This window comes from Aspergillus flavus, chromosome 7 (genome assembly GCF_009017415.1).
Source record: "Aspergillus flavus chromosome 7, complete sequence".
Taxonomy (NCBI): domain Eukaryota; kingdom Fungi; phylum Ascomycota; class Eurotiomycetes; order Eurotiales; family Aspergillaceae; genus Aspergillus; species Aspergillus flavus.
Window position 1 is genome coordinate 1,246,414 of NC_092404.1, and position 26,651 is coordinate 1,273,064.

General features: G+C 50.7%; 14 protein-coding genes across 14 annotated transcripts; 10 read left to right on the forward strand and 4 right to left on the reverse strand.

Annotated features, from left to right (window-relative positions):
• Nucleotides 1-412: 412 nt before the first annotated feature.
• F9C07_2280799 (uncharacterized protein) lies at nt 413-2,199 on the forward strand. Its single transcript, XM_041287164.2, has 2 exons — nt 413-1,717; nt 1,776-2,199. Coding segments are annotated over exons 1-2 (1,191 nt in total). The 5' UTR covers nt 413-527; the 3' UTR covers nt 1,777-2,199.
• On the forward strand, nt 2,200-3,957 carry F9C07_2280800 (2-polyprenyl-6-methoxyphenol hydroxylase). The gene is made up of 4 exons (XM_041294623.2): nt 2,200-2,324; nt 2,388-2,588; nt 2,651-3,728; nt 3,798-3,957. Exons 1-4 carry the CDS (start codon nt 2,279-2,281, stop codon nt 3,823-3,825), a joined length of 1,353 nt encoding a protein of 450 aa, XP_041150187.2. The 5' UTR covers nt 2,200-2,278; the 3' UTR covers nt 3,826-3,957.
• A 479-nt stretch (nt 3,958-4,436) lies between these two features.
• F9C07_2229494 (fungal-specific transcription factor domain protein) lies at nt 4,437-6,746 on the forward strand (the record flags this gene model as incomplete). Its single annotated transcript, XM_041294624.1, has 4 exons — nt 4,437-5,161; nt 5,211-5,891; nt 5,943-6,427; nt 6,493-6,746. The coding sequence occupies 4 exons, from the start codon at nt 4,437-4,439 to the stop codon at nt 6,744-6,746; spliced, it is 2,145 nt and encodes a 714-aa protein (XP_041150188.1).
• Nucleotides 6,747-6,851: 105 nt separating this feature from the next.
• On the forward strand, nt 6,852-7,327 carry F9C07_1852885 (uncharacterized protein). The gene is made up of 3 exons (XM_071508448.1): nt 6,852-7,060; nt 7,125-7,192; nt 7,247-7,327. Exons 1-3 carry the CDS (start codon nt 6,957-6,959, stop codon nt 7,282-7,284), a joined length of 210 nt encoding a protein of 69 aa, XP_071366961.1. The 5' UTR covers nt 6,852-6,956; the 3' UTR covers nt 7,285-7,327.
• Nucleotides 7,328-7,369: 42 nt separating this feature from the next.
• On the reverse strand, nt 7,370-8,437 carry F9C07_5621 (ubiA prenyltransferase family protein; the record flags this gene model as incomplete). Its single annotated transcript, XM_041287171.1, has 1 exon — nt 7,370-8,437. One exon carries the CDS (start codon nt 8,435-8,437, stop codon nt 7,370-7,372), a length of 1,068 nt encoding a protein of 355 aa, XP_041150189.1.
• Nucleotides 8,438-8,748: 311 nt separating this feature from the next.
• Nucleotides 8,749-9,673, forward strand: F9C07_5622 (uncharacterized protein; the record flags this gene model as incomplete). Its single annotated transcript, XM_071511372.1, has 2 exons — nt 8,749-9,055; nt 9,606-9,673. The coding sequence occupies 2 exons, from the start codon at nt 8,749-8,751 to the stop codon at nt 9,671-9,673; spliced, it is 375 nt and encodes a 124-aa protein (XP_071366962.1).
• An 837-nt stretch (nt 9,674-10,510) lies between these two features.
• On the forward strand, nt 10,511-11,982 carry F9C07_2229497 (uncharacterized protein; the record flags this gene model as incomplete). The annotated part of the gene is made up of 2 exons (XM_041287165.1): nt 10,511-10,525; nt 10,588-11,982. The coding sequence occupies 2 exons, from the start codon at nt 10,511-10,513 to the stop codon at nt 11,980-11,982; spliced, it is 1,410 nt and encodes a 469-aa protein (XP_041150190.1).
• Nucleotides 11,983-12,113: 131 nt separating this feature from the next.
• F9C07_1851661 (uncharacterized protein) lies at nt 12,114-15,130 on the reverse strand. The gene is made up of 2 exons (XM_041294615.2): nt 13,493-15,130; nt 12,114-13,443 (listed from the first exon to the last, which is right to left on the reverse strand). The coding sequence occupies exons 1-2, from the start codon at nt 14,844-14,846 to the stop codon at nt 12,245-12,247; spliced, it is 2,553 nt and encodes an 850-aa protein (XP_041150191.1). The 5' UTR covers nt 14,847-15,130; the 3' UTR covers nt 12,114-12,244.
• Nucleotides 15,131-15,211: 81 nt separating this feature from the next.
• F9C07_5625 (putative signal recognition particle 14kD protein) lies at nt 15,212-15,673 on the forward strand (the record flags this gene model as incomplete). Its single annotated transcript, XM_041294604.1, has 2 exons — nt 15,212-15,238; nt 15,317-15,673. 2 exons carry the CDS (start codon nt 15,212-15,214, stop codon nt 15,671-15,673), a joined length of 384 nt encoding a protein of 127 aa, XP_041150192.1.
• Nucleotides 15,674-16,313: 640 nt separating this feature from the next.
• F9C07_5626 (inheritance of peroxisomes protein 1-domain-containing protein) lies at nt 16,314-17,963 on the reverse strand (the record flags this gene model as incomplete). The annotated part of the gene is made up of 1 exon (XM_041287172.1): nt 16,314-17,963. One exon carries the CDS (start codon nt 17,961-17,963, stop codon nt 16,314-16,316), a length of 1,650 nt encoding a protein of 549 aa, XP_041150193.1.
• Nucleotides 17,964-18,441: 478 nt separating this feature from the next.
• On the forward strand, nt 18,442-19,955 carry F9C07_5627 (transmembrane protein UsgS; the record flags this gene model as incomplete). The annotated part of the gene is made up of 5 exons (XM_041294605.1): nt 18,442-18,499; nt 18,742-18,848; nt 18,904-19,076; nt 19,130-19,523; nt 19,587-19,955. The coding sequence occupies 5 exons, from the start codon at nt 18,442-18,444 to the stop codon at nt 19,953-19,955; spliced, it is 1,101 nt and encodes a 366-aa protein (XP_041150194.1).
• Nucleotides 19,956-20,399: 444 nt separating this feature from the next.
• Nucleotides 20,400-21,875, forward strand: F9C07_5628 (Acetamidase/Formamidase; the record flags this gene model as incomplete). Its single annotated transcript, XM_041294606.1, has 5 exons — nt 20,400-20,474; nt 20,533-20,551; nt 20,614-20,902; nt 20,976-21,249; nt 21,297-21,875. 5 exons carry the CDS (start codon nt 20,400-20,402, stop codon nt 21,873-21,875), a joined length of 1,236 nt encoding a protein of 411 aa, XP_041150195.1.
• Nucleotides 21,876-22,228: 353 nt separating this feature from the next.
• Nucleotides 22,229-23,618, reverse strand: F9C07_5629 (fructosyl amine:oxygen oxidoreductase; the record flags this gene model as incomplete). Its single annotated transcript, XM_041294616.1, has 2 exons — nt 22,229-23,373; nt 23,426-23,618. 2 exons carry the CDS (start codon nt 23,616-23,618, stop codon nt 22,229-22,231), a joined length of 1,338 nt encoding a protein of 445 aa, XP_041150196.1.
• Nucleotides 23,619-24,616: 998 nt separating this feature from the next.
• On the forward strand, nt 24,617-26,592 carry F9C07_5630 (putative MFS transporter; the record flags this gene model as incomplete). Its single annotated transcript, XM_071511373.1, has 7 exons — nt 24,617-24,674; nt 24,734-24,816; nt 24,867-25,229; nt 25,280-25,435; nt 25,489-25,955; nt 26,012-26,285; nt 26,350-26,592. 7 exons carry the CDS (start codon nt 24,617-24,619, stop codon nt 26,590-26,592), a joined length of 1,644 nt encoding a protein of 547 aa, XP_071366963.1.
• Nucleotides 26,593-26,651: the final 59 nt, after the last annotated feature.

Sequence of the window (26,651 nt, forward strand, 5' to 3'; positions counted from 1 at the left end):
TAGGAACTCAACAAGGCGAGATGTCCAACAGAAAATTTCACGAGATGGCTCACCAGAGATACAGTTCTGTCGTTACCATAGGGTCGATATGTCAATACCTCTGAGTGAGATATAGAAAACGCATCTCAATAGAACTTAGATAGGTACATACAATATGAGAGAGTGTTTACCCGTGTAAACATCCTATTATCTTTGTGCCGGTGGGCTTGAATCTTATCCTTTGAAGCAACGGATAGTCACCAGCCTCATGGGCTCGTCACTACTCCACCACTTCCGATGGGACTGGATAGTTGTGAATAGTCACTGCTTGGCAGAAGGTTCCATTGCATCTGACCATGCAAACGCGAAATGAAGCAAGCCGATCAGAAGAAGAGAAGTGTGTATAAATATGACCTCGCAGCGCTTCCCTGTCACTCAACAGCAACCATTCATTCCTTCTTCGGGCTGTCCTGCTCTTCTTTCCTTCTTCTCTTGACAGTTATCTAACAGTCACTCTTTCTGATTGTACCTTCTTCATTCCTTCCACCATGAAAGCCACCATCTTAGCGACTATCGCTTTGGCGGCATGCAGTGCCGCCAGCCCCTTGGGCAGCGCTCCCCACGCCCGAGGCCTCCTTGGAGATTCATCCAAGCCCTGCGACTGTGAATCGGATCATGATGGCAGCTCGCCTGAGGTACCATCTGGGCCTGGTTCGGAGGGCCCTGCTCCCGTTCCGATGCCGGTTCCAGTTCCTGTTCCTGGTGGAGAGCCAAACGGTCCTGGCGGAGTCCCAACCGTTCCTGGCCTTCCTGGTATTCCTGGTGTTCCTGGTATTCCTGGTGTTCCTGGTGTTCCTGGTGTTCCTGGACACCCCAACCACCCTGAAGACCCAGAGGATCCCGAAGATCCTGAAGATCCTGAAGACCCGGAGGATCCTGAAGACCCAGAAGACCCAGAAGACCCTGAGGGACCTTCCAAGGGTGGCTGTGACGACGACGGCTGCCACGGAACTGGACACCTCATACAGGATCTGGGCCCGCAAGCCAACGACATCCTGACCATTGTTGGTGAACACACCGAGGAGCTCTTGCTCAAGCTCAGCCCCGGTGTTGCTGGGCTTCTGACCGGACTCGGCCTCCCTGGCTTGGGCCAACCCGTCGGTCACATCATCAAGAGCGCTGCCACCATTGGCGAACTCATCGCGGACTTGGGTGACTCCGTCGAATGCCTCTTGACCGTCATTGGACAGGACGGTGGATTCCTGTTGATTGAACTTGAGCCGTCCATTGCTGGACTCCTCACTGGACTCGGACTGCCTAGTATCGCTCAACCCGTCGGCAGCATTGTCGGCACTGTCGGCAAGCACCTCAAGCGTGACGATGGACTCCTCGAAGACCTTGCTCCAGTTGTGAACTGCGCTCTTAAAGTCGTTGGAGAGGACTCCAAGATTCTCCTCATTGCATTGAGCAAGTCCGTTGCTGAGCTGCTCATTGGTTTGGGTCTCGGCCAGCTTGCCGAGCCTGTCGGCACTGTCATCCAGTCCGCTGCGACCGTTGGCGATCTCGTCTATGACTTGGGTGACCCCGTGGAGTGCATCCTGACCATCATCGGTGAAGACGGAGGTGCTCTCCTGGTTCAGCTTTCTCCTTCTATTGCAGGCCTCCTTGTCGGACTCGGATTGCCCGGTGTTGGTATTCCCGTTGGCCAGGTGGTGAAGACTCTTGGCGAGGCTTTGTAGTATGTATTTCGGCTGCTTCCACTCGCTCTGATGTGTGTACTAACTTGCATCGACCAGAATACTGTCGTCGGACGTCCGAAACACTTCCGCCACGAAAGCAAGGGGCTTGACCGAAAGGGGAGATGATCAGCGGTCTGCTGTGTGTATATCACTATAAGTATGTATAAATCAGTGTACAATATTAGATAATACTTTTAATACCATCGGAATAATCACTTAAACCCGACATGCCTCTGCCAAGTGTCGGCACTCCGAAGACGATGGAAGTAAATTGATTCGCCCCACGGGGGAAAAATGCCGACGTGGAGAGACGACGAGAGTTTTGTTTCCCCAGATCAACCATGGCCAAGGAAATACATTTTTCTCATTCGAAGTCGCCTCTCGTTCTTCTCGATCGTCTCCATTGTGGGATTGTGGGGAACCGTGGGAGTTCCGGGATAAATCTTTTCCCGCCTTATGGCCGAGGACCGTGCCCAGCATTTAAATAAATCTACATCTTAACGACATCTCGTTCAGACCAGAGACGAACAAGTCAATCAATTCACACAACTAATTTCGCAATGGCTAAGTCACCGCAGGATCTTCAAATTGCCATTCTGGGCGCTGGTGTGTTAACATCTTTTTCCCCGGAGCAAGAGTAATAGACCACTGACATTGAGGATGTTTTAGGTATGGGAGGGCTTACATGTGCCCTGGCCCTCGCCCAAGAAGGCTTCAAGAACATTGATGTCTATGAGTCGGCTTCTGACTTGGGCTTCGTTGGAGCGGGTATCCAACTGGCGCCGAACATGGCTCGAGTGCTGGACCGTCTGGGAGTATGGAAGGGAATTGAAGCGGAGGCCGTGAACATCGAAGAGACTAGCGTAAGAGGTATTGTTGAACTCCCCTCGGTCTTAATAGTGATCGCATGACATACTGACATTTGGTTCCAGTGGGTGCAACCGACGCTGAACTGGCACATGTTGAGCTGCAGTATATCAAAGACACATATGGATACCCGCACATGGTTGGCCACCGTTCATCACTGTCCAACGGACTCTACCAAGGCTGTCTCCGCTACCCGAACATTAAGTTCCATTTCGCCACGTCCGCCGGGAACGTCGACTCGTTCGGCCCTCGGCCCTCCTTCACAGCTACTCCCCGCGACTCCAGCCAAGCGCCGTACCGCGTCGAGGCGGACGTGCTACTAGGCGCCGACGGCATCAAGAGTAACACGCGCGTCGCCATGATGGACAAGCTCGGCATCCAGACCGGAGTAAAGGATACGAACCAAGCCGCCTACCGAATCATGATCCACAAGGACCAAATCAAGGACGACCCCGAGCTCCTGGAGCTGATCAACGGGACCAAGGTCACGCGCTGGATCGGCGAGAAGCGTCACATCATCGCATACCCCGTGTCCAACAACACGATCTACAACCTGTCCACCGTCCAGCCCGACACAAACTTCGCGGCCGCCACCAACGCCACGTACACGACGCGCGGATCGAAGAAGACCATGCTGGAGGTGTTCGGCGATTTCTGCCCCATGGTGCAGCGCATGCTGAGCTACGTGCCCGAAGGCGAGGTCTGCGAATGGAAGCTGCGCGTTCACGAGCCCCTGGATACATGGACGCACGAGTCCACCGCTCTGGTCGGCGATGCTTGCCACCCGACGTTGCCTCATCTCGCGCAAGGAGCTGCGCAGGCGATTGAAGACGGTGCGGTGATCGCTATCGCTTTGTCCCTGCTACCGGATACGACCCCCGCCTCAATTGCCAAGGCGCTGAAGGTGTACGAGAAGGTCCGTAAGGACAGGGCGTATGCGCTTGTCGAGCTGGCGGCTGCATCTGGTCGCGCTCTTCATCTGGGTGATGGCGCTGCTAAGGAGGAACGTGACAAGCAGTTTGCTGCGTTGAAGAAGGGCAATGGCCCCGTGCCGGATAAGTGGGCCGATGCGGATGTGCAGAAGATCATCTATGGCTTTGATTGCCAGCAGGAGACGCGGGACAAGTTCAATGAGTATTTCGCGTAAGCTTGGCTCTTTTTCTTGGTTATGTGATTGATGTATTATGTATTTAGAGGCTGATCTGATAGAAGGTCTTCACGGGACGCTAAATTAGCATGAGTATAGATATAGCATAGCGAGATGAATGTATTGTTATGAAATAAACTGCTCTTATAATAATGTGTAGATTTAGCTGGATAGGTGATTTTGTTATCGCAACTCGGATGACCAACAAATATATATTCATTCGAGTCATGCAAGATATGTAGCAAACGCATTGAGAGACGTACATTATGGACCGCACTATAAGCACACCTAGATTTTAATATAAGTAATACCTAGAAGTGTCTAATTAAAAAGGCCATTGCTACACGCATTGTCACGGACAGCGTTCAAGGTATACGTTGAATTAGGGCTAACGGACGACATATGATCAAGACGTAGCTTATGTGGGTCACAAACGGCCTCGGCTCAATTCGTTTTAATTACTTAATAAAATAATTTCAAGTATGACAGCCCTACCTAGTAGGTCATATGCCTAAAAAAAAAAAAAACAAGGAAAAGAAGAAGAAAAAATTGGGCGATGGCCGATGGCCGAGGCTGAATCAGCAAAGAATCCCCACCACGTCGGCAAACGTCGGCCATCAGTGCCATTGGACTACAGCATATCCTCTTCGACGGCCACGTTCAATTAAAATTTACGATGGACAAGTCTCATAGGCGCAAAAATCATGTCTGCCCGTCCCTATCGCTCTAAAAGGCACCGCCCTTGCGATCAATGCCGTGAAAGGAAGCTCGGGTGCCAGACGGACGGCGGACTACCGTGTGTACGCTGTCGTTCGGCCGATCTGCCCTGTACTTTCGAGCATCCACCCCCCAAGAGGCCTCGACGTGAGTCGTCGGGTCATATGGGTGATCATTCCGGTTCTGTAGCATCATCTATTGATCCGGAATCATCCTTTTTGCCCCCGTCATGGGAGGAGCCGTCCAACCATCCTGCGTCTCATCTTCCCTCCCGCGGTGCTTCTGTCAACCCTGCAGTCCACCAACCAGCCTTTGCTCCGCTGGAGGATGTGCCTACGAATGGGGCCGTCTCCCCTGCTGTATCGGGCCACCTGGTTACAGTTGGCCGATCTCCCACGCAGTTTGTGCAAAGCCTTGACCAGCTCGAAGGCTTTTCGGCCCATTTGTTTGGGGCGTCTGCCGAGTCCGACCCTTGGCTCCTTCGGCATTGCTCCTTTGATGATGCCGGTGTGAAGTGCTTCTACAAGGTCCACTTTCGTAATGCAGGCGGTGTTCCGACGGCGGACAAAATCCCGGTTCATTTCATGCTTGCTGCAGATGATTTGGCTACGTCGGCCAAGCAGGAGACCTCCTGTCGATTCAGCGGTGACGCTACCCGGGAAGAGCTCAATCGCTTGGTTCCACACGATTATGGCCAAAGACTGGTGTCTCTGTAGGTTCCGCGCGCCCTGAGTATGATGGTCATGTGCTAACTTGGACAGGTTCATCAAATATGTCTGGCCGGCATTGCCGCTTATATCACGCTCTCAGATGGGGCTGACTCCTTCGTGTTCAATACCCGAGCCATGGGCCTTAGAGCGCACGCCGGTGCATTTGCTTGCAGCGGTCTATGCATCTGCTCTGCCTTTTGCCGCCCATGACGATTATCTGTGCGTGCTGCAAACATATAACGCCCCCCCGGCGGACAGGCTCTGGCGGATGGCCTATGAGCTAATTTCCGAGGAGATCCACACACCACACCTGGCTGTTCTGCAGACGGCCTTGTTGTACCTGCATCGGCCACTGGACGAGGCCCGGGCCAGCATCGCTGACACCCCATTTGTCTGGTCATTTGTCGGCACCATTGTGGGCCTAGCCGAATCACTGGGGCTGCACATTGAATGTCGTATGTGGGGGATACCCGCCTGGGAGAAGCGTCTGCGTCGCCGGCTGTGGTGGGCCATCTATGCCGAAGACAAATGGCGCAGCTTGCTGATGGGTCGTCCGCCGTATATTCATCGGAGTGAATGGGACGTCAGTGAGCTGGATGGAGCAGACTTCCTCTACCACACCAGGGGTGCTTCTTCATCGTCATCCGGGGTCCACCAACCACAAGATCCGGTGCCTTTTCGCTACCTGGTGGACCTGTCTGGCATTGCAGAACAGATCTATGAATCATTTTAGTAAGTATACGAGGACAGCGCCTATTTTAGCGCATACTAACAGATAACCAGCACCCTCCGCAAATCACAATACCTCTCAGAAAGGTTCCGTGTCTCACACGACACCGGCCGGCCACTGCTGGAGAAGCTAAATGACTGGTACTCCTCACTACCGGAAAGCTTCCGACTTCCCAACTGGAGTAAATCAGTCAGCGGACTCGCGCCATATCCCACATCGATCCACTTCGCCTACCTGATCCTGGTCCTGTTCGTCTACCGGGCGCTCCTTCGGCCAATGGCTCGGTCATCCAGTCCGCCGTTAATTTTCGATCTGGACGAGATCCCCACGAACCCCTCAGCACTGGATACAGCCATAGACGATTCCCCTGTTCTAGACTTCCTGAACATGCCCGAGATCGAGTCCTTCCCTGCAGTGGAGCTGTCCGACCACAGCACGGGCGAGACGACCCTCAACTCGGCGGAGCGCTGCGCTTCGATAGTAATCAGCTTCACTCGGCGGTTGACGTCGAGTGACTTTACAGGATTCTGGTATTCATGTAAGTCACGTCACACCTGTACCCAATCATCCCTACAGATGGATACTAATCAACGGTCTGTCCAGGGTCTCGCATCGGCTTCGCAACCGTCTCCAACTTTGCCCTTCTTCTCTTAGTCCAAGCGCCCAATGCCGAGCGAGCAGCAAAGGGTAAACAGCTTGTTGACTCCTGGCTGCGTGTGCTCCGCTGCCAAAGCCAAAGCTTCCCCATGATGAAGCTTGGCTTGACGCGACTGGACGCCATGCACTGGGTGGGACTTGGGCAGACATTCGTTCTACCTCAGCATGTGCAAGAGGTAATTCAATCATCGGGGAACTGATTATCTTCGGCCAATTGTTCCTGCCCCAGGTGTACCATGAGTATGAGGTCGGCAACCGTGTCGGCCATCGGCATCGATGTTGGGACCAGTTCTATAAGTATAAGAATGGGCTCCTGGACGAGGGGTTTTGTAGATAGCAGATAATAACCGTAGTCACAAACACACAATCAAACTGTACATATAATCCACCTGGACAGAGTCGTGATTAAAATGCCTGGTTTCTTAATCGACCTTCTCAAGCGCAACAAGGCTCCAGAACCCAAGCAGCCACTGGATGCTCTGCAGGACTCAGCCTCGGAAATGACGTTAATCGAGTAAGTTAACCATACTGGTTTCTTTCTTGTTTATCTTTCAAATACAATGCTGACAGGATGACAGGAAAGCAAAAGCGAGACCGTGTCACGTCCAAAAGAACAAAAACAGAACAACAAACACCCATTTCAATCGTAAGTCATGTCTACGTATATATATTGCTAGCTCTGGCTAACGAGTATTACTAGCGGCTGATCTTTGTTTCGGCTCATGCTGCCGGAACTGATGGAATGGTGAGGTTTTTCACCTTGCGTGGAAGGGGGCCTCGTGGAACTATCGCCGTCGACATACTCAACCCAACCAGTTCCTACCTAAGCTAAGATCGAGATCGAGATCTTTTCCGTCATTTGCCAAAAAGACAAATAACAGATCATGGTATACGCCGCCAACATATAAAACCGTTTATAGGTTTTGCGATCGAAGGCAACGCCACCGTGCCAGACACACCGGAATCCAACTATGCATGCGAAGATATTATGCAGGAAGCCTGTTATGACGAGTCCCGCTACCGTCCATCGTTGACTCGGGAGGGAAGAGCCCTGTATATAAGAAGCCGTGGCAATGAGGAGCACGGCGCCCGACCCGATGACTAGCATTGCGGTGCCTGCCCGGAGGAGCCGTTCCCCCTTGGGTCCAACCACGACTGGAAGCGTCCGTCTCTTCATCCGTTTGTCACCCTCGGCATCATGGAACTCCTGCATGTGTACCGTGGTCACCACCCACAAGGAGAAGAGTAGGAGGATATGCTTCGGCATGACCGGGAACGACGGGATCTCGCTGTGAACGATGGTGTCCACGAGTCGGAACATGTTGTAGGCGCCGATGGACGCAAAAGCGTTCCGGAAGATCCAGTGATTGATCTTCGGCCAGACATAGCAGAAATACACCCAGGCTTGGTATGCTCCGAAGAGGCCGGCTGCTTCCGGGCCCGCGAGGTGGCTGGCGATGACGGGGCAAATGGCCCAGCTGAGGAGCCAGCGTCTATAGGCGCCGGGAATGCAGAGGAAGCCTGCTGGGATCGGTCGGTGCGGCTTGTTGGCGATGTCTTCATCGACGGAGAGGACTTGATTCACGATTTCGAATACGTATAGGTGGCAGATGAAGCAGATAAAGGTCTTGAGGAGTACTAGGGCGAGTTGGGTCCAGGGGGTCGTGAGGATGAGGTCCGGTGCAGGCAGGAAACGGGCGATGAGGCCGATGATGGGGAGGACTAGGCCTTCACGGATGTTGGCACGGAGTAGTCGCTCTGTGATGAGAAATTCATGATGCAGAACTTGGCGAATGGACTCATGGACACCCTTTGGGATTACATGGTCGCTTTTGAGGGGTTGGATTGTCGATCTGGAGAGGGTCATGCATTGGGTAGTAGTGGTAGGCATTTTGATATTCAGAATATTTGTTAGGATACAATCGATCAATCAATTGAACAACCGATGCTCCTCTCCCACAATATTCCAACACTTCATGGGACACACTGCACCACACCTGATATAAACCACGACCCGACATCACGGAGAACCCCCGGGAGCCAAACCTTAGGGTACATCAGTAGCGTTTCCAGGACTGGCCGACAACTGACCACGTCAAACGGTTAAGCAGGCTACTTTAGCGAACCCCACCTGTCAAATGCTCAAATGGTAGACCCATTCCGGGGCCGTTTGACGAAAAGAGGCCCTCGTCGATTATCGTGATGAAGCTCGCTAGGACGGATCAACCCTTACCGGGATTTGGACCGCTGGCGTCCCAGCGGTGCCTTCTAGCGTCTGCAAGTCGTCCATTCAGGTACATTCAGTGGCTCCCTTGTGCCTTCAGTACCAGGCTAGCGCTCAGGCCTGGTAAAGGCGGGCCCATCGTCGTCCTCGGTTCTGGGCTGGCTACAGCAACGGTCCGTTTGCTAGTTCGAGGTGTCAATCCCGTCCTCTGGGACTCGAAGTGGATCTCCGCTGCATCCGTACTAAAATGGCGTGAAAATGGGGTTAATCCAGGGTTGACTCCCTGTTATTCCCTGCGTACCTTTCTTTGTCTCTATTTTGCATGATGTGGTATTAATGCCTCGTACTTTTTCCACTTGCAAACCCCGTCGTCATAATGATCATTGTTAACCATTCCTTCCTGCCTCGCAGTATGCAATTGATATGGCATGATTCTTTCTGTTTCAGGCAGTTTCCAGGCTGAGCACGGTCCACTCGAGTCTCGGCTGAAGGATTTGGCCGGCCAATCGGTCTGTCCAGAGAACGAGCGATTTGAGTATCTAATGCGTTGTCAGCCAATCTTTCGGGTCAAAGATAATGCTGATCATGAGGATCAGACACTCCGTCGGGTATTCTCACCGTAGAAAATGGGAAGGGATCAGCAGTTGCATACTTCATGTATTGATAACATCAGTATAGGATCAATCCTTGATTTCTGCCATGAATGCATAGCAAACGGTCCTTTCACGCATCTTATGATGTAACCCTAATCCACTATAATTTATAATCCATGTTCTTAGAACTGCAAGTGTTCCCGCCAAACCATTATATCAACGGTTGGTATGCGCAGGTCTAGGTAACGGGCAAACGCCGAGCGTCTTTAGAGTTGAAGACCCCTCCAACGCTTCGCTGTACGGTGACTAGTCTGGCAAATAGTTTCAATTCATTGGGTAAGATTTTGACAAATACTTTTGCTGCCCGTCGTTTGCCTTCTTCTTCGAAGGATCGAACCTATGCTTAGTGTTCATAATTCTCTTGTTCATGGGCCGCACAGGACAGGATCCTGCGGAGAGTGCATTATGCAATGCACTTTTGGTGTCAGGCTTGACAGCGGGATTTGAACCGAGGAAAGTTGACTGGTGGCTTCACGCGCCTTTATCGATGTCCGTGCTAATCGAATGGTGCTTGGCTGTTTCCTGATACTTGTGAAAGGACGCTGGTGACTAGCGATCGAAATCGGCTAGCTATCCATCGATGACCAGACACGTCAACCTCTGAAAATCCGGATATCTCGGGTCCCCGTGCTTTGTTAGGCTTGCAGGTGCTGCTCCTTGAAGAACTCTATCACCTGGGGCTTAGTGCTACATCATTCAGAAATAAGAATCCTGTAGCAGGCAGCTTGTACAGCTTGTACAGCATATACTGCATGCATAGGCATATGTAGGGGTAATTGTGTCTGTGATGTCATGACAGAGAACATAATAAACTTCGCTCAGCTCACCAGACTCATCCAAGTCTTTTGTGGTAAGTATGCGTGACTTGTCATATAGCACAGGCTCATGGGTGGGGATATTTTCTTGAGGCCTTGGGCATCAATTACTGTTTGACGGGGATTAAGGAGATAAGAGATCACCTGAAGATAAGATCAAATCATCATCGCCGTCATTCATCCATCCATTCATCATCAATTTCCATCTCAACCCCGCGGGTTCACTTAAGAAATGTCGCAACTGAACCCTTCCCTGCCCTCTATTTGCTTCAATGCCCCCTTCTAGCGTAAGTGGTCTATAGAAAACTTACTTCCTAACAATAACAACCATCTAACTACCCAATCGCAGACACCTTTTCGCGTTCCCTCTTCTCGTCGTCCCAATTCCTCCTCTCGGCCCAGTGCTGGTTCCCAATTCGCGTCAACACCCCGTTTCGTTCTCTCCCAGCAGACTCATAGCTCAAATGCACGAATACATGGCAAAGATGATCTCATAGATGACGATGGATCTCAATCCACCCCTATCGCGAATACACAGGCTGCCAAAAGAGATCAAGACCTTCGACCAACCCAGCGCCAGAAAGAGATAATTGAAGACTCTGATGACGAACTAGAATACAATGAATCCAGACCCTCACACAATGACATCACCGGGAGTCCAGATCCGGATAGTAGTTCACCAGGCGACGCAGGCGAACTGGAGGCCGAATTCGAAGCTCTCTTTGGACCGACGACAACACGGACAAAGCGAAGGCGTGCATCGCTTGACCCACAAACACCCTTCACCCAGAGAAGGAAACACGATGATGATATAATTCAGACGTCTTCCCCGGAAGTACTATCGCCTACTAAGGACCGTACTCGACTACAAATTCAAACTCCGAACCAGACATATCCCGAGATAAACCCTCAGCAAACGACCACTACTCCCCAACCTTCAACACCAGCAACCATCAAGCCCACCGTCCGCAACAACCCTCGCTTCATGCTATCAGCCTCCCAGGCATTCCCAAGCACACAGCCCCAGTCAAGCGCTCGACCGACCCCATTCGCAACACCGGCGCCGACTTCTCCGCCCCCGAAACGGAAACCGACATTCGTTCTGCCGCGCTCACCGTCCCCATCCCAGGCCCCTGAAGACCCCTCCGCCATCCCTACCCCATTCTCTCCTTCATCTCACACGCTCCGTCGTCGTGGCCGTGCCCGCTCCTCGGCCCCTAGTTATCTACCCGGCGGCATGGCAGCCGAAGTGCGCAGCTGGATCTTAGAATTGAGCACCAAGCGAGAACAGATGCAGATGAACTACCGAAACCGCACTGGAGCCGGCCTGGATCTGCAGAGATACCTTCTAGTCGTTCGTATTGCGGATATTCGTCAGTCTACCCTCGCTAGTTCCGGACCGCTTGCTTTTGTACGAGGCCAACCTGTGACGTCACTAGATGATGAAGAGGACGCTTCTGGTCATCGTGAGGGCAGTGGGATGAAAAATATTCTTCTTTTAGGGACCCCGCGCTCTCAGTCGGCTGGAGTGTCGTCGCAGCATCCAGATGCTAGTCGTGTTCCTGAGCTTGTTGGGGGGAATGTGGTGGGTGTTCATCGGGGATTGGTCTGGGAGTTAGATTTGGAGGATAGGCTGGCTGGATATGGTACACACAGCGATCCCGAAAGGGATGGGCACGGGCAATCTGGGACCACGACGAAGTGGCTCGTCTGTATGGAGTGGGATCTGATATCAGTTCAGTAGATTGATGGATGATGATGATCGGGATTATGTCCTGATGGCTTTTTACGACTGTATATGTATACTACGCATGATACCCTGGACTTCACATCGTTATCTGTGAATGTTTCCTCCACCGTGGGAGAGGTCTATACATTTCGTTCGATGACATATTATACAAAGAATCAGAGCACAAAGTCTAATGCAATGCTTTTATCCAACAAGCCACACATCCCATATCAAAGACAACCATACGCCAAAAGCAACCTCAACAGTCATAGACAAATCAGTCAAACCCAGCCGTTTCCTTCGAGACAACCTTCAAAGCATCAACCGCAACATTACAACCCCACTTGACCAACTTCTGTTCCTTCCCAGAAACAACGTCCGACTTGGCCACGACCTTACGTAGGAAGAAGATCAGGCCCTTGACAATCTGAGGCGTCTCACGGGTACGAATGAAGATTTCCATCAGAGCCTTCTCATCCTTCTCGTCGTCGGATTTCTTGGCGTGCTTTTTGCCACGTTTCTGCTTTTGGGATTGCTGGATGACGCTGATAAGGAGGAGCTCGACGAAGGTCTTGGATTTGGGCTGGAGGTATGCGAAGTTGAGGGTCTTTAGGATGCCCAGGTTGAGGGTGTTGTCTGCGATGAGGCTGCCGTACATCTTTGCGAGGTTGACGATGGCTTTCATGGGGAGTTGGTTCTGTTCGTCCTCATCAAAGTCGGCGTCATCTTCTTCGTCCATGTCGCCTGTTTCGCCCATGCGCTTGAAGATGTTCCAGAGTGTGAACATGAAGGAGACTTTGAGGCGGCGGCCTGATTCGCCGCAGAGGCGACGCGCGATTAAGGTGTAGTATGGGTTGTAGGCCTCTTCTTCCATGGAGCAATGGGTTAGTACGCGCGGGATTTCGTATTCTTGTGCTTTCTTCAGGCGGAGTTTGAGAAGTCGGACGTGCGCGTCTTGGTAGTCTGTTGCGGACATGATGGCGACGAAGATGGAGCGTCGGACATCTGTGTTCATTCGGTGGGCTTTTGCGAGGTTGACGAAGTCTGGTTCTCCGTCGCTATCTTCCTCTTCTGCGGCAGCAGGGTTCTGCTGGTCCGCTGGGAGGTTGGAGAGTTCCTGGCGAGCGGAGACTAGCGGGTCCTCCCTCCAGCTTGCGCCGACGAGCCACCATTTTCCTTTTTTCGAGGAGTTGTGAATGTCGTCTCGCGAGATGCTTATGGGTTCGGTGGCACGGATAACTCGGGAGTTGTTCAGAGATCCTAGGATTTTGCGCATTTTCGTAATGTGCTCCGTGGTTACACTGGAGCCGACTCCGGCCTTTAGCTTGTTGTTTTTAAGGTCGGTGATTGTGTCAATCATGAACTTCGTGCGCACGGAGAGAGATGCTTCGCCAGCCTTGGCTACTGCCGGCTGGATAAGAAGAACGATGTCTTTCAGAGATGACGGGTCGTCTTGTCTGAGTTGCGGTCCGGAATCTATTACTGTTAGTTTGTTGCGTCCAGGCACGTATGACGTGACACTTACTCCTGATGATCTTGAGGAGTAATTCGGTATTCTCCTCAGTGATGTCTTGCAAAAAGATGCGAATATAATCGAAGATTAAGGTACTGGAGATGACATGGAAGTTGTAAAGTTGCGCGAGAAGAGAGACGAGGTTGAGGGACTCTTTCCCTTCGAAGCTGCCACGCTCATCGCCGCGGGCATCGAATGTTTCAACTATCTTTTGGACGAGTTCGGCGCCAAAGTCCGTTCCAACAATTTTGTATACAGCAGCGATGAATCCTGCGTGGAGAATTAGGAACGTATCCTGAAGGGCGGACCGTTCGCAAATGAGGCCGAAAAGTAGATTTATCAGTGTCGTAGTTACTTCTTTTCGTGGGTACTCCCGGTAGAGCTTTTCATACTCGCCCAGAATAGAGACTAGATTGGCCTCGGACAATTTATTCAGATGTCCTTGAGCCTGTCTCCTTAGTCGAACGAGAGACTCTGACTCGGACCCGGATGCAGCCCGCAACGACGGAGGGATATATTTCTGTGGACGATTCTCGTTTGTTTCTGCGACAGGGGCGACATATGGGTTTTCTCGTTTCTTCGGGACGGGCTTCTCCTCTTCGCTTTCTTCGTCATCTTCTTCATCCAGATCGTCGAACATGTCTTCATCTTCGTCAAGGTCATCCATCTCTTCCTCACTTCCCAAGTCACTCCCATCTTCTTCAGAGTCACTCTCAGGCGCTAAGCCTTGCGCTTTCATCCTCTTATTCCTTAGCCATTCGTCAGCTTCCCTTTTACGCTTCCGACCTTCATCTGCCGACCCCTCGTCCAAATCGCCTAGCAAGTCGCCGAGACCATCCTCTTCGAAGGACTTTGGAAGTTTCTTCCCTTTCTTCAGTCCGAGCTTTTTCTCCAGCGCAGCAATCTCGGCTTCGTCTTCGTCGAGCTTTTCTTGAACCGCTTTGGATATTTGACGCGGGCGTATTGTCTCTTCCTCCTCGCTATCACCTTCGGGAGCCGACTTTCCAGCCTTCGCCTTCTTGAGTATCGGTTTCGGCTGCTGTTTCGCCTGCTTTGCAGCCTTTAACTTAGCAAACACATCCTCCTCGCCAGCTGCGTCCGACTCGGCTCCAGAACCATCATCGAACCCCTCAAAACCATCTTCATCGTCATAATCATCGTCACGACGGTTCGACCGCTGTCTCCCGCCGTGTTTGGAAACTGGCGCTCGTTTCGTCTTTTTCTGGTCTCGTTCCTCCCGCCGACGATCTTTCCGAGTCGCAGGACCGTTTTGCCTTCTCTTCTTATCGCCATAGGTATCCTTGATGCCCAACTCGTCGCGCAGATTCCTCGGTAGCGAGGTCGTATTATGCATCGGACGTGGCATTGTGGGCCAATTATCCTGCCTCCGCAGAGTTGTGTTGCTCAAAGCTCTTGCGCAACGAAACTTTTTTTTATGCCGGGAAGAAAGGTGGGCGGAGTGGAGGCGGAGAGCGATTAAGTCAAGGCGGTGAGTCGCCCTCAACTGCGGAGGGTTGTCTCGACCGCCCGATGTCAAGATGCTGTTTAGTGTCCAGTTCGAAACTGCAGAACAGAGGGGTCTTTGAGAGTTGTCGATCTTTCAATTAGCTTGGAATAACCTCCGCTCAGTATATTGTTTGTTGTTGAAGGTATCCACGTCACGGAATAAGACATCCTATCCCGGATACATCGCACACAAGCGAATTTCATATCGTTCGTCGCAAATCTACAATGGCACCACATCTCGGCCACGAGGAGGTATGTATATCTTTCTTCGCTGTCCTAGTTACATGGGAATTTTCGATTAGAGTTTGAGATTGTACTGACGATCAACAGTTCTTCTCCTCCCTCTCTGACCTCCTATCCAAGACCTCTCAAAAAGCCCGAGGCTCCGTCTTCCTCACCCAGAAGCCTCTCATTGACACCACCGCATCTTCAGAGAACGCCTCCTCCTCGTCGCGGCCGTCTATCCTTATCCGTGCAACAGATGGCAACACCAATGCACCCAATCCGAAGAACAACAAGGTCGAGAAGAAGACCGTCTCGAAAGTGAAGCTGTCGACGATAGTGGCGCCGGAGGACCTCGAGGCCTTCTATACCCGCTATGCGGAGGTCTGCAAGGCGGGGATGACGGGATTGAAGAAGAGGGATCGTAAGAAGGGCAAGGCTAAGGCGAAGGCTGCAAAGGCTTAGGCGTACGGGCCGGTACTTTGATGGGGCATGATTTGATGATTCGTGGAGGGAAAAGGCTTGCTCTATATACGATGCGGCATAGAAGTACGGATCGTGATTCATTGATGGGCGATGTTTCTGAGATTGGTCCTGTTTGTTCTTTGCATTGATGGCGTTGTCTGGTCATTTTACTTTTCTAAGTTTCTATTCTCCTTTCCTTGTTTGTTTCCTGTTGATATGTTAGATATACATATACCTAGACCGGTTGGTGAGTCGAGGACCTGGACCGAATCGAGGAATGAACGATTCAATCTTTTCCCCTTGTTCAAATGAATAATAGCAGGGTATATTAGCTATGACTATGACTGAGATATGCTAAATTACAAACGGGACATTAAACAATAAATAGCCAAAGCAGGAACCCATCCGCCAACAAACCGTACAGTAAGCCAAACCGACAAATATGGTAAAACAGTGCACAAATCATCATCATAGAAACAGGGACGTCATACTGAGTACAGAGTGCGTGGGGAAAATACTGTGAGTGGACTACAGACGAGAGATTGAATCAGACAGAAAAGGGGGCAAAAAGAAAGGCAAAGAGGAGATATGCGTCAGAGACGCCGGCAGCCAAGTTACACAGGCTGCCTTGGCAGAACATTTAATCCAAATCCCAAGAGTTGGCTTCGGATACCGACTGTTTCCTCGGACAGTCGGGTGCAAGTGGAAGATCAAAGTCGTCCACAGCCTCCTGAGGATCCGCCACTTGATACTCATACTTATGATTTAACTCCCCCATGGCCGATGTCAAAGCTGGGCCTAATACGATCCGAGCTGCTATATGAATGAGGACGATAAATAACTGAATCGGAGGGATAAGGACCACCGTGCATGTCTTCTGAATCGGAGAGGCCGCGTTTTCTTTGTCCGAGGGGCTGGTAAGGGCTAAAGCCGACTGAGGTGGCATCGGCGAAAGTTCTCGCTCCCGGGACGCCTTAGACCGACGACGAAATTCTATGCTCATGCTGCTGAGGTTGGGATTGGAGTCTGTGGTCTTAGATGTACCAGCATAGCTGGCAATGGACATCTGATCATCCGGCAGCGCACCAGGCACTCGTCGAAACTCTTCCTCCGAGAAAGAAGCCCTAGGGGAAGCCGGGGGCCTAGGTGAACAGCAATCTTCGCACTTAACTTCTGGTACAGTGCGTCCTGCAGAAAAGTCAACCTCCTCGAATTTTAGATTCTCCAAGTGACCCTGGTTGTTACTGCTTTCACGCAGACCGAGATCGGTGCCGTCAGTTGATGTGGCCGAAGGGAAAGTTGAGCCAGAATCTGATTCCGCTGGCGACGACGATAACGATGCGACGGTGTGAAATGAGTCAACACTGGAAGATAATGGCATTTTGGGTTCCACGGGTGGTTCAGGCGTGTCTTCAAACCTTGCCAGCAAGGTCTGGAAGCTCTGTTGAGTTTCGGACACAGAGCGTCGGGGCAAATCTGTGATTTCGGGCATTTTGTTGGGCAGTGAAGGCTCGTTGTCGTCGGGAATAGTTTCCAGGACTGTGCTATTGCTACCTTTCGTTGTGAAGCAGCTATCGTCCGTTAGATTGCCATCGGTGTCTTCGCCAGCACTCAGAGAATCAGTCAGAGCGATTTCGCGGGCTGGACTCTTATCAAGCATGTAGGCAGAAATGATAGGAGCGCTCTCCCTTCGCCCTTTCGGACGCCATGCTCTTTTGCGCCGCGGAACCCTGGCCTCCTCTGGTATCTCGACTGTAAACCCCCTTTTGAACGGACAGGGGGTGACTTCATAGCGGAGGACCTGAGGCAAGGCCTCTTTCATTGCTGCCACGGACTTCCTATCCTCTTCAGTTTCATTAGGAAGTTCGATACGATAATATGTGAGAGGGCGAATGCGCAGAACAAATGTTGATACGCCGTCGACACACCAACATTGGGAGTTCTTGAGGATTGCATGGACGACACTGCCGCACTTCAGGAACACGGTCAGGCCGTGAACCTTCTCAAGCCGAAGGGGCGCAAATGCAACTGTTCGTTCCGTAGGGGACCTCCATGGAAGGGTTTCGACCGTATCAACCGGATAATCAAAGTCTGCTGGCGCGGTGCTGGACGGGATGGGCGCAAGTGCTCTTGGGGCGAAATGGACTACTTTGGCGGCAGGATGGTAGAAAAGATCATTCTCCGAAGGCCTCAGTGACTCTACACTGCGTTTGGAACGTGGATGCAATTTCGAAGGGAGAGTAGCAGACCGACGGATCTGAGGAAGCGGCGCATCCGAGGTATCGGTCATGGTTCATGAGAACTCGTGAAAGAAAGGGCGGATAACAACACAGGTTACATTGAATAGATTAAACCGATTGCGAGATAATACAGATGTAATATGAGAAGCAAGAAAAGAAAGACCGCAGTTAGTTGAGAATGAGTGTCGATGGAGGGAGAGAATGTAAAGAATGAACGACCATCTCTAGTCAGCGTGTGATACGGGGTGATAAAGTTCATCTGATTTGCCTCAACAAAACCGCGGGGGAATCAGGAAGGGATCGTAGCCTCAGGCATAAGCTCACATGTCCCAGTGGGTCCTGCAAGCGCCTGCGTTTAGATGGCGGCTGCTTGGCCAATCCCCTGCCGCTGCCATAGAGGTTCTTATGCGGCTGCCTGCGCTCTTTCTGCAGGTCCAGGCGATCCACAAATCGAAAGATACACGTTGACTCTCGTATATATCTCTTCTCCTTCACTGTGAAGTTTTCGAATTACGCAGAACGCTCAAAATGCCCAATTTTGAGCCAAATGCCGTTATTCGCGGTGCTCAGCTCACGATTGTTGGAAGTGAGTCTCCTTAATACACCACCCTTAAGTCCGGAGCTTCCGGATAGCCCTTTTGGTCCTTAAGGGGTTATCCTTGATTATCATCCTGGATTTAAAATCTCCAGACAAATGGGCCATGAGCTCCATCGACCATGGTTATCAAAACAGTGATTCCATGGGCTCTCAGCATTCGATTAGGCCATGGATGGAGATCCTCTTGGCATCTTTGCTAGTGGATATGTGGCTGACCAAATGACCAACAGCTGTTCGAGCACTGCGGAACCCAGAACTTTTCAAACATGAGCACTTCCGGCAAGCGGGTTTTGCGATAGCTGTAGGAATCGCCATTGAATTACTCATTCAGATCCCCGTATGTTCCCATTCCACAATAGGAAATGATCTACAGAACTGACGATGCCTCCTAGATCATCGGGGTCAAGTTTCTTCTATGGATCTTATCTTGGATGGCCGACTTGGAGAGCGCGACTTGGGACGATACCCTTCTTGAGAGCCTTGATTTTCTGAGCAAATCGGTCCTTCAAGTTCCCTTCTTGGTGATGACGCTCATGCGATACATCACCCCAACTCTCGATGAAATGTAAGTCCCTCGTTATTCCGTCCCGCTTGGACTTCATGGACTGACTCAGGTAGCTTCATGGAATCTATAAAATGGGTCGACTCCACCTATGTTGACAAACATAAGGCAGATGATCCCAAGACCCTACGGGCCATGTACTACCCAAGCCTTTCGATGTACTCCACGAAAGGGAGTGTTGGGGTGTCTAAGCCAAAAGGTGAATCGGCTCTCGTCTTCGTCCGTCGGTATGGGCGCAAGGTCGGGATGATGCTTGGCGTCTTTTTGCTGTCGCTTCTTCCTATCGTCGGGCGATTCGTGATGCCTGCAGCTTCGTTCTTTTCCTTTCAGCAGATGGTGGGCCCAGCCCCTGCAGCTGCTATCTTCGGAACCGGCCTCGTGCTCCCTAAGCGCTACCTGGTCACCTTCCTCCACACCTATTACTCTTCCCGCAGTTTGATGCGTGAACTCGTGAGTGCTCATGACTACTGTAAATCCTATAAGGCCATGCGTGACATCTAACAATTCCAACAGCTCGATCCATACTTCTGCCGTATCAAATACACTCACGAACAGAAGCGCCGCTGGTTTGCGGACCGGGAAGGTGTCCTATTTGGTTTTGCGTTTGCCTTCACTATTGTGCTGAAGACACCGTTCATCGGAGTCCTCATGTACGGTATCGCCCAAGCATCCACGGCCTATCTTGTTACCAAGATCACGGATCCTCCACCAGTGCCAGCGGAGAGTGAAGGCTTTGCTGAAAGCCAGGTGACCTGGAAGAATAAGCACGATTTCCTGCAGTTATCACTGGAGAACATTGACAAGATCAACCTCGCTGCGCAGAATAAGAAAGACGGTGACAAGGCGGATGAGCCTGATGCGCTTCGGCGGAAGTTCACCTAGGTTACCGTGTTCATTGGGATCTGTAGATGTGTTCTTAGTTGTGGAAGCCGAGGAGATATGATGGAGTAGAAGATATGGCTGGATGGTTTAATCCACGTCACCACTGATCCTTAACTTGGAAACGGTGCGGAACAGATTCCGGCCTCTCCAATGAGATAGAATATCAAAAGCATTGAATTGATTCCTCCCGACCAGGCCCGCTGATAAGCGCGATAAGTCGATCGTTTTCGTAATCTCCAACTGCGGGGTTGGTAAAACAATGAATCAGTCAAGAGATAATCATGCAGCCATGAGGGGGAAAGAGTTACCCTCTCCTCCTCACTTGGAGTTGCAATCCGAACCTTCTTATATGCGCCATTCCCTCCTTGAGAACCTCCATCTTAGCTTCTCACCGTGGATACGTACATAACCAAACATCAATCCCAACCAGATATTAGTATAAATATGGGACACAAGGGCATTCGCACAGCTCTCAAAGTCGATCTCGACAAGCCAGCCTGGGAGCAGCCTGGGTTACATGTATGTCCTCGATGAGCTCACCTACTTAACCCCATGTTAGGACTAATGAATGCTCTAGAACCGATGGCACCCGGATGGTATACTAATCCTCCTGATCATTACATGTAGCACCTTTTCTAAGCTTATATCTTCTGAGCAGTTCCCTCCTGCGGTAAGATCGCCAACAATGAAGTCGTTAAAATCGAATGTCTGGACTGGACCGGAGGACAAATCAAAAATAATGACTCGGCCGACGACGTCAAGAATGTGGACCTGACGCAGATTCACTATCTATCTGGCCCATTCGACATTGAGACTGCCGAGCCTGGAGATGTCCTTCTGGTCGAAATCCAAGATGTTCAGCCTTTCCAAGACCAGCCTTGGGGATTCTCTGGTGTGTTCCATAAGCAGAATGGTGGAGGCTTTTTGGACGAGATTTACCCTGAATCGTACGAGACAACCACCTACTTGAGATCTCCTTTTTATGCAGACCCTTGAAGAGACTGACCTGGATTCTTACAGAGCAAAGGCGATCTGGGACTTCGAGGGCATTTTCTGTTCCTCTCGTCATATCCCTCATGTGCGTTTCGCAGGCCTCATCCATCCCGGTATCCTAGGATGTGCACCCTCCACAGAGGTTCTGGCAGAGTGGAATCGCCGTGAAGGCGAGTTGATCGCAGCCAATACAACCAGTCGCGAGGTTGCGAAGCCACCTGAGCCCAAGAGTGCACATGCTGGGAGCGCGGAAGCGAGTCTCAAAGAAAGGATTGCCAAAGAAGGAGCTCGGACTATTCCTGTATGTCCAGTCCAACAAAGTCATCATTTGAAAATTAACAAAAGCAGGGTCGTCCCGAACATGGAGGAAACTGTGACATCAAGAACCTCTCTCGAGGCTCGAAAGTGTATCTACCGGTCCACGTCCCTGGAGCGAAATTCTCCGTAGGAGACCTGCACTTCTCTCAAGGTGACGGAGAAATCTCCTTCTGTGGTGCCATCGAAATGGCCGGGATCATTACTCTCAAGTTCACCGTGATGAAGGGCGGCATGGCCAAGTTAGGCATGAAGTCGCCAATCTTCCACCCAGGACCAGTTGAGCCACAGTTTGGCCCTGGTCGATACCTCACCTTCGAGGGTTTCTCCGTCGATGAGAACGGGAAACAGCACTGCCTCGATGCTACCGTTGCTTATCGACAGACGTGTCTCCGCGTGATCGAGTACCTTCGTCGGTATGGCTACAGTGACTATCAGATTTATTTACTACTCAGCTGCGCTCCAGTTCAGGGTCACATTGCTGGCATAGTGGATATTCCGAATGCGTGCACCACAATGGGGGTGCCGATGGATATCTTTGATTTTGATATTAGACCTGAGGCGGAGGTTGTTAAGTTGGATATGGGCAGCTGTGCATTTGCGAGAAACTAATTCAGTTATGGATCGATTATGTTGTGTCAAGTACAAAGATCAACTCAATAAATTGTTCAGATTCACTTTTGCCTCCCCTTAATCTTAATTAATCTATTAGGAATGGGCAGTCTATCCTTGTTAGCTACAGCTTTCATTTCTCTTGATTCCTCTGTCGCTCAATGAAGTTTCAAGTATGATTGAAACCTATCATACACGTAGTAACGGCACCTCTGCGTCTAATTTTGTTTTGATCATCTGACCAGCGGAAGCAAATAAGCTCACCAGTGGTTGCACGAGTACTATACTTCTTTTGAAATCTTCATATTATGGACACGAGAACAAGCTATCGAATAGCTTCGTATACATTGCGCTTAAAGCCGACTCTTATCGCCAATCTTGGTCCACTCATTCTCTCCAACCTTCTGGAAATCCATTACTTTATTCGGACCTCCGAATCTATTTTGCGTATCCTTCCAGTCTCGTTGGGCGGCAATCTCAGGCCTCCACCGTAGTGCATGCTTCAGTTCCTTTTGCAGGTTTCCCTCCAGAGCATCCGCTATGAACCCACCAATGGTAGGCATTTGCATGGCTCCATTACCAGATCCACCGACAGCAAGCAGTAAAGAGCGATACTCAGGATGCCTATCGATCAAGAAGGCCCGATCCACTGTATCAGCATCCCAGCATATACGAGCAAAAGACAGTGGTCGATCAGCAAGATGAGGCATCGTATCACGGAGGAAGTCCCTTGCACGGGCCTCGGCTTCAAGAGGAATCTGATGCTTTGCAAATGGGATACTGCGCACCTCACCGCCGTGCTTCGGGTCCGGGACGAAGTTGCAATATCCAGGATGCTCGTCGCAGATCTTAAGCTCATGATTATCCTCATCAGGTTCCATGAAGAACCCCTTAGCGACGTTGAACAGCACAGGAAGATTCCGGTACTTCTTGGCCTCGTCGGGCGTCATTCTGATGTGGCAGAGCGTCCAGGCGGTAGGACGGAGCTGTTTCTTAAAGTCCAGGAGACGATCACTGCCAGCCCCTGCGGAAAGAATGGTATGGTCTGCTCGGTGGACGGTGCCGTCGGCCGTTCTGGCTCCGACTACGTCTCCATTCTCGTAAATTAGAGATACAACGTCTCCTTCAGGGGAGCCGGTGATGAAAGTGACTCCTAGGCGCTTTGCTTCGGTGTATGCCGAGAACATGGCCTTCTTGGCGTGGATCCATCCGGCGCCGGTCTTGTTCAGCCAGCCCTTCCAGCCGGGGAAGTTGCCGGTGAGGATTCCCGGGGGCATAGTTTTGCGGAAATCCTCTGCGGTGTTCAATTTTATGAACTCGGCGTCTGACGAGTCGATTTCGTGTTCTTGTATATGTTTAATCAAAGAGGCGGTGTGGCCAGAAACTATTGCCCCCGTTTCATGGAAGTATGGCTGGAATATTGGGTCGTTTTTCCAACCTTTCAGTGCAGCTCGCGTGCATGTTGAGAAGGCGATACTCCAAGGATCGGTTTCAGAGGCTATTGGGGTGAGCGAACAGTCGGTTTGATCTGTGTCATGAAATCGACGTACCTTTTACCTCCCTGTGCTCCATAATCTTGTTAATGTCATTGCCAGCTGCAATGGGAGAAGGGACCGGGTGCGGATCTAGGACCGTGACATTTTTGTATCCTCGACGGGCAAGATGTAAAGCAGTAGAACAACCCCAGGTCCCTGCACCGACAATTAAGATAGATGATGTGGGAGTCAACTTGGAGGATGTCATTTTGTGTTATTGATGTCTTTAAGTGTAAGAGTATGACCAGGAGGGTAGTTATTAAGAAAGGCGTTTACAGAACCACAGTGGAACTACTTCCGCGTTTTTATATATATGTGAATAGGTCATGCCATCAATAAGCAGAGACGCTAGCTGGCTATCCCGAAAACTGCAACAGGTAAAGCCTGGACCACTTCCTGGAGCAAAAACCGGCAAGGTGGCCTTATCACCTCCGACATGGAATATATGGAAGGGAAAACAAGAAGCATGATGCATGGATGAATGAAGTGGTTATTCCAATACACAATCTGATTGGACACTCGTGACCAGCCTATCACCTGATTAGGGTTAGATTGAGAAGAACCGGTTGGACCTTCCTTCCTTTAAGCTATCGTATCTTCTCCGCATTTTCTATCAACCTTATACATCTTCCATATCCATCCTCACGATGGAGCAGAGATAACCCTTGACTCAAACGGGTCAATACCCGCATGACTGTCCCCGCGTTTTATCGTTCGTGGCAAATCTAGATATTAATCCACCCAATTGTGGACCACAGGGCTCTCTCCGCACCAGGTCCCTTCCAGTATCAAATTCCCGTTGCATCATGACCAGTCGTTTGGAGCTTCCCTCATGTCGATCACTTATCGTGCTCCCCCTCTCCTGTTGGGTGGGTCGTATACTTATCATTCTAATCATCTCCATGCATTTGCCCGGATATGGAATTGTAGACCTCGGGACATATCGTGTGGAGAGGAACATGGCGTATATCGAGCCGGGTAATCTGCTACATCGCCCAAGCCTATCGTAAGTGGCCGGTAAAGCTTCATTAGATAGTTCGGCTGGCTCGTCCAATAATGGGAGTTCTAGGATACGATGAACGGGATGTTGGGCATTCTTCCCCTCAGAGGAGGTTTGCGAGTTCGCCGCCACGGTTGTATTTAAGAAGCTGTGTGTCCCCAGGATAGACATCTGCTCATAGCTGTTGAACGAACTGAAAACTCAACATGGCTCCTTCTGACGACATCCTGACTGATGTCCCCGGAACCGTTTACTTGGTTGATAGTACGTGTGCATCTGCTTCGAATTGGTTCTGTATTGATTTACATTAACCATTTATGTAGCATCCGGGAACTTGGCAGATGCCGCTCACGCGAATGACATTCTTCTGATTCCCCAGCCGTCATGCTCTGCAGCTGATCCTCTGGTAAATATATGCCCTCTAACTAACTCACCGGTCACTAACATCGGGTGTAGAACTGGCCCAAGTACAAAAAGTACTGGACCCTATGTCTCATCTCCGCCTATGCATGCGTGAACTCCTTCGGCGAGAACAACTGGGGTGCATCATGGACAACGATATCCGACGAGACCGGTGTGAGCCTCGAAAACATGAACGGCGGCTCCGCCCTCAATTACCTCATGCTTGGCTTCTTCAACATCATCTGGATTCCGACGGCCATGAAATTCGGACGAAAGATAGTTTACATCTTAAGTTTGATATTTGTCGGCGCGAGTGGTATCTGGGGTGCATTCTACGTTGGGACCGGTCAATATTATGTTATGACGACTATTAGTGGAATGGGCACAGCTGCGTACCAAGCCCTGATCCAGCTTACGGTTAGTCTCACTTCTTGGTCTGTATTTTGTGCGCTGCTAAGTGGGAGAAGATTTTCGATACGTTCTTTGCTCACGAACGAGGTCGAATGATCGCAATTTACATTTTCTTCCAGCAGTTGGGGTCTATTCTCGGACTTATACTCGGTGGATACATATCCGATGGTATTGGATGGAGATGGAGTATGCCCATTGTTGCAATTGCCTGTGTGAGTACGCATTCTCTCTACGTGTTACCAGATTGATAACTCATGGCATCTAGGGAGTCTTAATCTTATTGTTCATCTTTACCTTCGACGACACCATGTTCCCACGGTACCGCTTCTCAGAAAGAACACCATCAGAAGCCCTGAAAGGTGAACAAGGCTATGACGCTTCTCCTGAAATGCAATCTGAGAAGCATCGGAAAGAGGAGAGCCAGATGTCAGTTACCCCAAGCAATGGCGCGGGCGAGGTAGACATGCCGCCACGGACATATACCCAGAAAATCGCTCTAGTACACTACTTCAAGGACGACCAGACGACATGGTTCCAGTACTTCCGACGACCATTCTACCTCTTCGCGTTCCCGAATATCGTCCTAGCTGGTGTTCAATTCGCGTTTGGTTGCACAGCAGGAATCGTCTCCTTTAACACCATCTCCGAAATCATGACCGAAGCTCCATACAACTGGAGCAACGGTTCAACCGGCCTATTATTCCTCGCTGCTCTCATCGGCAGTTTCTTCGGGTGAGTAATAACCACCTTATCTTCTTCCTTCCCACCCTATCTTATTATAAACAAAGCTCACACGAAAACAGAATGGGTATCGGATCCCTATCGGATTGGCTCGTCCTCTTCCTAGCCCGTCGCAACAAGGGCTACAAAGAGCCAGAGATGCGACTCTGGGCTTACATATTTCCGCTAATATTCGCCGCCCTCGGGTACTTCATCTACGGCTGGGGCGCAACAGCAGGAGCACATTGGATGACTATCGCCGTTGGTTTGTGTTGTATGATAGCTCAACAAGTCTCAGCAACCAGTATCGCAACAGCTTACGCTATGGAATGTTTCGACAAGGTATGTTGCTAGCGCAGTACTTTACTGAACCTGTCCGGTCTTCGCCAACTAACCATGTGTCTAGATTTCTGGTGAATTGGTGATCGTACTTGCCATATGCTCTTCTGTTATCAACTTTGCCATCTCGTTCACCGTACAACATTTCATTAACGCCACGAACTATGGCTGGGCCTTTACATTTTATGGTATTTGTGTGGTTCTCTCCATGGCGATGGGCGTGCCTATGCTTATCTGGGGGAAGAGCTGGCGCCGACGGGGGAAGGGGCGTTATGAAAAGTTTCTGGCGGAGACGGGTCGTCAATATTGATAAATATCGTGCCAGAGTATTTGAGCTGTTTCATGTCATCTTTGCTATCTGCTCCTTGC